The sequence below is a fragment of the Octodon degus genome, unplaced genomic scaffold, assembly GCF_000260255.1.
Source record: "Octodon degus isolate 3935 unplaced genomic scaffold, OctDeg1.0 scaffold00297, whole genome shotgun sequence".
NCBI classification, from domain to species: domain Eukaryota; kingdom Metazoa; phylum Chordata; class Mammalia; order Rodentia; family Octodontidae; genus Octodon; species Octodon degus.
In genome coordinates, this window is record NW_004524873.1 from 1,712,805 (window position 1) to 1,721,610 (window position 8,806).

Genomic DNA, 8,806 nt, shown 5'->3' on the forward strand with positions numbered 1-8,806 from the left:
AAGCTTAACCTCACTATCTGTCTGAATATCAAACATCTTAGGCATAACATGGAACAGGTATTTTTCATCAAGTATTGATATGTTGAACTTTGATATCCTATTTACAAACACCATTATGTGATTTTAATTTTTTTATTTTTTTTGTGATTTTAATTTTTAACTTAGGTTTAAAAGTATATAGCTTCTTTAGTGCAATTAAGGTACATTTTATCTTGTGTTATCAACTTTTTAGGGTTGTACATTTTATGTAAGTTAGGAACTTCTGTAGTACACAGTGACATTGTGGGGGAAAAGCATGACTCCCTTTTATATTTCTTCCTGGGAATTCAAAAATTGGCATTAAGAATTTTATTCTGGATTTAAACAGGACACAGATGTTCTCTGAGCAGCTTTTAAAAATGACTGGTGCTCTACAGAGAAGGTGCCTCACTATATCTGTGTCGTCAGGCACCTCAGGGAAGAACAGATGAGATCAGTATGTAATTATTTTGGAATTCAAGCAACATGGGTTAGTCTTGTAATCCTTCCTTTATTTCTCCATGGCAGTCTTTAATAATTTGATCCTTTTCTTTTTTGGAAGTGTAAGTGGCCATTGATCAAAACTGTTCCTAGAAGAGGGATAAAGAGGCAAGTGGGGCATTCTTGCTACTCACAAATTTATAGAATGTTTTATCAGAGAGGGTTATAACTGATGAGATTTGCTTCTGTATATTTCATGTATCTTTTTTCCCCTAGCCTTAAAGTATGGTACAATTAAGGTAAATAGTAACGGAAGCTACTTTTTACTGAATGAGCCATGACAGGCACTGTTCTGAGTACTTTTTCTCATTTAATCCTCCCAGCAACCCAATGAGGCATAGAAATTGTTAGTTCCATTTCCAGAAGGCACTGAGGTTTTGAGATTCATCATGGTTTTCTGCAGTGAACTTTGAGCTTTGGTCTGTTGAGGGCTAAAGCTACAAATGCTGGGGAGGAATTGGGAATTACTAATGTGGACTTGTAGTCTTATGATCTGTTTCTCTTTTTGGTGGAGGTGCAGGGCACCAGATCCAGCCCCAGAGCATGCTAGGCAGGCACTCTACCACTGAGCTACATATCCAGGCTGGTTATAAGCTTATAGTAGTTATTATTTGCTGAAATGGAAGACTTATGTTTTAATTTTTGAATTTTCATAATCTAGTGCTCAAATGAAGTTTAATGGATAAAATCTATTCTTTTCTAATTTTAAAATACCTTGTTTTACATTCTTTCTTCCAAATTAAACAACTTTTACCTTTTTCTAATTATAAGTTCAAAGTTTAAATAAGAATAGTATAGGAGTGGAGATGTTAGCTCAGTGGTAGAGTGTCTACCATGTGCAGGGCCTTGGGTTTATTTTTGGAAGTGAGGGAAAACTATAAAGAAAAGCTAAAAATTACCTGGAATCTTGACACCCTAGTTCACTATTTATCTATAGTTTTGTATCTGTATATATATATATGATAATAGTTTTGTACAAGACAGTTTTACCTGTCATTTGTAGTTTACTTTTTTCTTGTAACGGTATTTCAGCTTTAGAAAAGTCATTCTTTTTCTTTTTCTTTTTTTTTTGCGGAACCGAGGATTGAACTCAGGCCCTTGCACTTGCCAGGGAAGCGCTTATTCCACTGAGCCATCTCCCCGGCCCTCTTTCTCTCATATGTATAAAATTTAATTAGATGTAACATATTTAACTAGTTTCCCATTAATGGACATCTGTATCATTTTTATTTTTCTTTACACGTTTTTGTTTATACCTTTGTGTATTGACTTTTTTATCTGTCCGTTTGTTGCTTACGTAAATGAGTTTAATTATAGCACTTATAAAGAAATTATGTTGAGCCAGGAGAACAATCTGTTACACATTTTTTGAAATTGATTCCTTCTTTATTTAGAGGATATAGCTCAGTGGCATAAGCGCCTGCCTGGCAAGAGTCAGGTCCTGGGTTCAATTCCTGGTACAAAAAAAAAAAAAAAGAAGAATCCTTCATGTAATAATTGAGAACTTTCTTAATTCATACACATAATTTTTAAAATATCAAGATAAAGTTTTATGTCTCAAATTTGTTTTTCCTAGTTGTTTGTACTGAAATTCATAGCTCTTTCACACTGCATGAACTTTTTTTTTTTTTTTTTTTTTTTGGTGGAACCGGGGATTGAACTCGGGCCCTAGCGCTTGCCAGGCAAGTGCTTATTCTACTGAGCCATCTCCCCAGCCCCTGCATGAACTTCTAAGTGGAATCTCTCTTTAATTGGTGTTTCATTTTAACCAGTCGATTCGATTGAATACTGTTTCATTAGAATTATATTAGCTTTGAGTAGAGTATATTTGAAGTCTGTTAACAATATATTGTAACTATGGAATATGTTGATTAGTTCTTTTTGAACTGTTGTACATGGAACACTTTATTTTTCATGTAAAACTGTCTTGCCCAGAGTGCTCAAATTCTTATCACTCTAGGGAGGCTGTGTAACCTCAGGGCAGGGGCTCTGTATCATAATTGCTTTTGGAGTCAGAATTGTATTTGAATCGTGCCATCACGACTGTGTATCTTAATCTCTTAAATCTTGCCTAAGTTTTCTCATCTAAAAGATGTTTGTAGTAATACATGCGTCATAGGCTCATAGACTGTGAGGGTTAAATGAACTCACAGAATATATATGATTTAGTACAGTCCTTGGCATATTGTAATTATAAGCAGGCACTGCTATTGTTGGTAATATTAATCCTTCCTTTATTATCACATTGATACATTAAGTGACAGTTTCCCTGGGTGTTCTTTTTTTCTCTGATCACTCTTTTTCCCTTCATTTATCTACAGTGTAAATTGGGCATAGTGAAATTCATAGAAGCTGAACAGGTGCCTGAACTTGAAGCTGTTCTCCACCTGGTGATTGCTTCTAGTGACACCCGCCACAGTGTGGCAACAGCAGCAGACCTGGAATTGAAAAGCAAGCAAAGGTAAATATTACTCTGTTAAGCTTTCAAAAAAAGAAAACCTACAAACTGGGAAAAATTGTAGTCGACTGCCCCTCCAACAAACACCTTCTATCTAGAACATATAAAAAATTAAAAAAAAAATCAGAGCCCCCAAATTTAAAGACACAATCCAAAAATGGGCATCTGAGATGAATACATACTTCTCAGAGGAAGAAATACAAAGGGCAAGTAAATATATGAAAAAATGTTCAACATCATTAATCATTCAAGAAATTCAAATTAAAACAACACTGAGATTCCATCTCACCCCAGAAAGAATGGCTAACATCAATAAGTCAGCCAATAACAAATTGGAGAGGCTGTGGAGGAAAAGGAATCCTTCTACACTGTTGGTGGGAGTGCAGTCTGGTACAGCTGTTACGGAAATCAGCATGGAGATTCTTTCAAAAGCTAGGATTGGAGATCCCATTCAAGCCAGCTATTCCCCTCCTGGGTATTTTTCCACAAGAACTGAAAATCTCATACTACAACGATATATGTGTACCTGTGTTTATAGCAGTGCAATTTATCATAGCTAAATCCTGTATCAACTGAAGAATGGATAAAGAAGAATTGCTATTTTTACCCAATAGAATATTCCATTGCTATAAACCAGGATAAATTTCAGTCTTTTGCAGTAAATGGTTGCAACTAGAGAATATACTCTTAAGTGAAATAAATCAGACCCACATGTACAAACATTGTAATGTCTCTTTAGTGTGAGAACCTGAAAGAGAAAAATGGAATCTAAAGGGTATAATAGATACTGGTAAAAGGGAATGAACTTACCCAAAGGAAAGAGTTACTTCATTGAGGAGAAGGACAGGAGAGGGAGGGGGGAAAAGACATTTATTTATCTATGTATATAAGGAGGATGATTTGGACAACTGTACTGTGCATTTCTGCTGGTCTATGGAAAGAAGCAGTTAGTGCCTTAATTTGTTTCATCTCCTTTTTTCAATTATTTGTACTTTTTTTCTTAATTTCTTATACTTTTTTTTCTTCAATTTTGCATGCATATATCTGGTAATATGAATAACTGGTTGGAAGACAATACTATGTATTACAAGAAATACTGTGAAATTCACATTAATTTGTTAAGTGAAATTCTGTATCACTTGTAATTTTTGCTTTAATTTTAATCTAACAGTGGGGTACCAGTGTACCCAGCTGTAAACTTACATAGCTTATATAAATTTTATTTGCACAAATGCAACATAGCTTAAAAGCAGAGCCAATGTCAAAAGGCAGACATATAGTTTGGTAAAACCTTACTAGTCAAGTGAAATGAAAGACTGTAATCATCATATATCCAATTACTTTATATCTAATTCACTTTTTGTTTAGCCCAAGACATCTCAGTATCAAATGGTAACATGATTGCTTTGTAGAACTAAGTCCTGAAGCTGATAGTATGTGATAGATAAGGAAGAGCATACTGGGAATCAAATGACACAACACTAGAAAAGTACAATGAATTACAAGCCTCTGGGGTGTGAGAGTAAAACTTTCATTTTTCCTACTTGTCACTTTTCAGTTGGTTAAATATAAAAGTCACCCTGTCTCCCAGCTCCTTAAAGGTGCATATCTCTGCTCTGTTGAGCAACTCCTTGGCATTTGCCTTGAGGTCATATATATTAGGAATACATCCCAGTTTTCTTATGTGGTACTCGATTGGAACATTGGATACAATAATATGTTGAATCAAGGTGGGATACGTGATTTGTTTTTAAAGCTAATTTGATTGAAGTTCCTTCATTTCCTTTCCTTTTCAGTGTCGGTTGACCATATCATTTTGTGTGTTTCTAATATTTTCTTTTGGTAACAAGTATTGGGGTTATCATTTTTGGAAATCATTGAAATGGGGAAAAATAATTTTAACACTGTGTCCTAAATCCTTCCATAGCTTAATTGACTGGAATAATCCTGCTGTCATCAATAAGATGTACAAGGTGTACCTGGGGGATATACCACTGAAGACAAAAGAGGTAAGTTGTTTGTATTTGTTCTCACATTAGCATAAAAATTTTTTTTGTTAATATGAAGTATGTACATTTGTACATTTTTTTCCTAGTTATTTTGATTAAAGCTGAGTGTATTAAATACTAGTTTTTCCACCATGCTAATCTAGACAAATTAAAATTTCCTAGTCATTCTGTTCCCTAGATTTGATGTTTTCAACTCAGATGCGTAAGTAGTGATGACATATTACTTTGATTAGCAATTAGCAACCTTTTGTAAATATTTTAGGCTTTGCAGACCCGTAGCTTCTGAGACTGAAACTGCTCAATTCTTGTTAACAGGAAAGAAGCAATGTCTAGTAGATAAATAAATGAGGATGTTACGTTCTAGTAAAACTTTGTGAACTCCGACATTTGAGTATTTTCTAATTTTTAAAAATATTTCACAAAGTATTTTTCCATTTTTTAACTATCTAATGAATGGGGTATGCTAGAGCATACCTGTAATCACAACACTTGGAAGGCTGAGGCAGGAGGATTGTCAGTTTGAGGTTAGCCTGAGAACCATAGTGAGCTCAAGGCCAGCTTGGACTACATAGTGAGACCCTATGTCAAAAACCAAAACAATAAAAAAAAGTAAAAGTGGTTCTGATTCACAGGCCATATCCAAGTAGGTTATGGATCACATGTGTCCTGAGACCTGTAGTTTGCTGATCAGGATCTGGTTCTAGAATCTAGAACCAGAGATGAATTCTTCTATAGCTTTGAAATAAATATCTGTATTAGTAACAAATTCTATTTACTATTTGTTTTGTTTTGTTTTTGAGAATAAGTCTTACTGTGTAGTTCAGGCTGGTATTGAAATTACTGTGTAGCCCAAACTGCCTTGTACTTGTAGTAATCCTCCTGCCTCAGCCTCTTGTGTGCTGGGATTACTGGCATATGTCAACATGCCCAGGTTCAGCGCTGTGTTTAATAACATTCCATGTTCAAGTATAAACATACGTGTGTGATATGTTTGCTTGTTTGGTTTTCATTTTTTTTAAAGTATATTACCTCCAGGTACATTAAATTGAATGTGGTGTTACAGAAAGAATAATGAATTGGGGAGCACAGAGCTGACTAATCACAATCTTCTCTGGAACTCATGTTCTTTATATAGAAAATGAAGGAGATGAGTTAGAGTGGTTCTCAGTGTGGTTTGTGGCCCTTTTTGGGGTCAGAGAGTTTTTTTATAGCAAAGGCGAGAGATTATTCATATTTAAAGAAACTGACTATTTCCATTCATCGTACATGAGCAGTGATGGGTACACACAGATCAAGGCAGATTCTGTCACTAAACAGTAACAGCTGTTCTGTGCTTCCCTAGCATATACTCATAATACAAAACAAAAACAGAGGAGAGAGGGAGAATAAAACTCAGCTTTAATTAATATCCTGATGAAGCAGTAGAAATTATTTTACTATTACTGAGATACATTTATTACTGAGATACATTTTGGGCAAATAATGGTCCCTAAAGAAGAAAAGAAAGAAAACAATTCAAGGAAAACATGATTTTGGGGAATAATGAAAAGTTGAAGAGTCAAGGAAAAATTAGTATTGTGGGAAACATGAACTCACTATAGGAATTGGGCAGTATATCACTTGTTATGGCTTTTTCTGATGAGTTTAGTTATAATATGAACATTTTTTGTGTGTGTGGTTTGTGTGTTAGAATGAAACATTTGCTTAGCTCAGCATTTTCCAGATGACCAATGATGTTACAGAAAACATAACATAATAGTCAGTGAAAGTGCAAACAAACTGATATTATTTATTAAAATAGAATATAAACGAGCTCACTGGTTTGGTTTAAAGTTTAAATTATAACCAGCTGTTAAAAATTATTATATGTCAAGTTTTGGTGTGGTATCAGAAGAGATTTACCTGAAGAGGCTAAGATCATCTCTACTTTTCTAATAGCATATCTTAGTTGAGTTTCTCATTGCTGAGACAAAATAAAAGTTAAAAGTTAAAAGGAGGAAAGGTTTATTTATGTTACAGTTTTTAGATGTTACAGTTTGTAGAATACATAATCAGCTAGCTCCAAGGCAGGGTGGCACATGGCAGAGAGGCAACCATTCATGGTAAGGAAAACAGCAAAAGCAATGAGTGAGGGACAGGACTCTTTCTGTCCCTTATATTGTAAGCAGCCCACTCACCTTAGGGCAGTTGTAGCACTCACACCTTTAATCCTAGCCAGAACTGTACCAAACTAATCAGTGGACTAATTTATAATCACATGCCCTAAATCCAACACCACAGGAGAATCAGTCACCTCTGAAAAAGTCCTATGAGTGTTGGAGGCTTTGGAGGGGGGTGGGACACGACGACATCTAGACAGTCCATAATACCGCATACTTATGCAAGCTGCGTTTCATCACATAGTTCCACCTATAAAAAACACATTAACAAGTTGAATGCAAAAGAACATGTAAGAATCCAACTGTCTTTTGGTAGAATATATATTGAAGATAATTGTACAGAGTGTGAAAGAATACAGTTCCCTCAGTGCAGTGTTTTACAAAATATAAATATTTCTCATAAAAATTTTATTTATGAAAGTACATAATGAGTTTTTAAGTAAATGCATTTAAAAATTTCTCAGTGTTCATATCTACTATAAGAAATGCTGATAAGTTATACTGACATAAATGAAAGATTTGGAGTCTTCAGTAATTTTTAAGAGTATGAGGTAATAAATAATTTTGGAATACTGAGTCATAATTAAATGTATTTCCACAGGGAGCAGTTCTGAAGCCTGAGCTAAAAAGGGACCCAGTCAGTACTAGAGTCAAGTTGAAGATTGTTCCTCATCTCCTTCGTTCTAGACAAGCTGCCGAAACATTTCCAGCTAACATCCAGGTATGTTGTTTTTTCCAGAGAAAAATGGCTGAGCTGAATGAGCTTTTATGTCTGTTTATTAGAGAAATAATTGTGTTTAGTTATATTGAAGAGATAGGTTAATATATACATAAATATATAAAATGACTGAGATTTTCTGTTGTTTTTCTGTAGGAATGACTTTTAAAAAAATTGTTGCAGAATATAGAATGTGTATAGTTTCCATTTACCCTAAATTTTTGGGTCCTTTTGAAACTGTGTGCATGCATGTGTGTGTGTGTGTGGGGGGGGGTGAAAAAATGGTACCACTAGAAACCTAGTCATGTAAGTAGAAAAAAAATAACATCATACTTACTGAAACTCATTTTGAAGGCAGTGGCCAGTTCCTCTTGGTTTTTGCCTTCTTAATGTTTTCACCTTCTTCTCTTGCCTTTTTTTTTTTTTTTTTTTTTTGCCTAAGGCTGCTATTAGGTGGTTACTTGGAAATCCTCATGTTTTATGTTGGTGAAGGATGTAAGCTTTACAAAAGACCTTGCCTTTTATCTGATTCATAGTCAACTTAGCTCTAGAGGCAGATGTTTTTGGATGTAATTTATCTATGATAATTATTTGTTTCTTTTTTTTTTGTTGTTCTGAAACATACCTAAAATTTACCAAGGAAAATTTATCATTTTATTTATTTATTTATTTTTTTTGCGGAACTGGGGATTGAACTCAGGCGGTTGCACTTGCCGAGGAAGCACTTATTCCACTGAGCCATCTCCCCGGCCCAAAATTTATCATTTTAATGATTTTTAACTATGTAGTTCACAGGTATTAAATACATAATGCTGTAGAGTCATCGCTAGTCATTTTCATAACTTTTCATTTTACAAAATTGAAGCTGTGTGCCTATTAGACAGCAACTGCTTATTCCTAGTCCCCTGTTCCCACCCTTAGCCTCTGAATGTATAATTTGTGA

At 34.6% G+C, this 8,806-nt stretch overlaps 1 protein-coding gene across 2 annotated transcripts in view; it reads left to right on the forward strand.

The window, feature by feature from the left end:
* Positions 1 to 8,806, forward strand: part of Kiaa0368 (KIAA0368 ortholog) — a 143,892-nt gene that overhangs the window by 67,188 nt on the left and 67,898 nt on the right. For both annotated transcript variants that reach the window (XM_004647268.2, XM_023707544.1), the window contains 3 exons: positions 2,841 to 2,980; positions 4,905 to 4,986; positions 7,747 to 7,866. In XM_004647268.2, the coding sequence (XP_004647325.1) occupies positions 2,841 to 2,980; positions 4,905 to 4,986; positions 7,747 to 7,866 (342 nt within the window). The remainder of the gene's footprint in view (positions 1 to 2,840; positions 2,981 to 4,904; positions 4,987 to 7,746; positions 7,867 to 8,806) is intronic.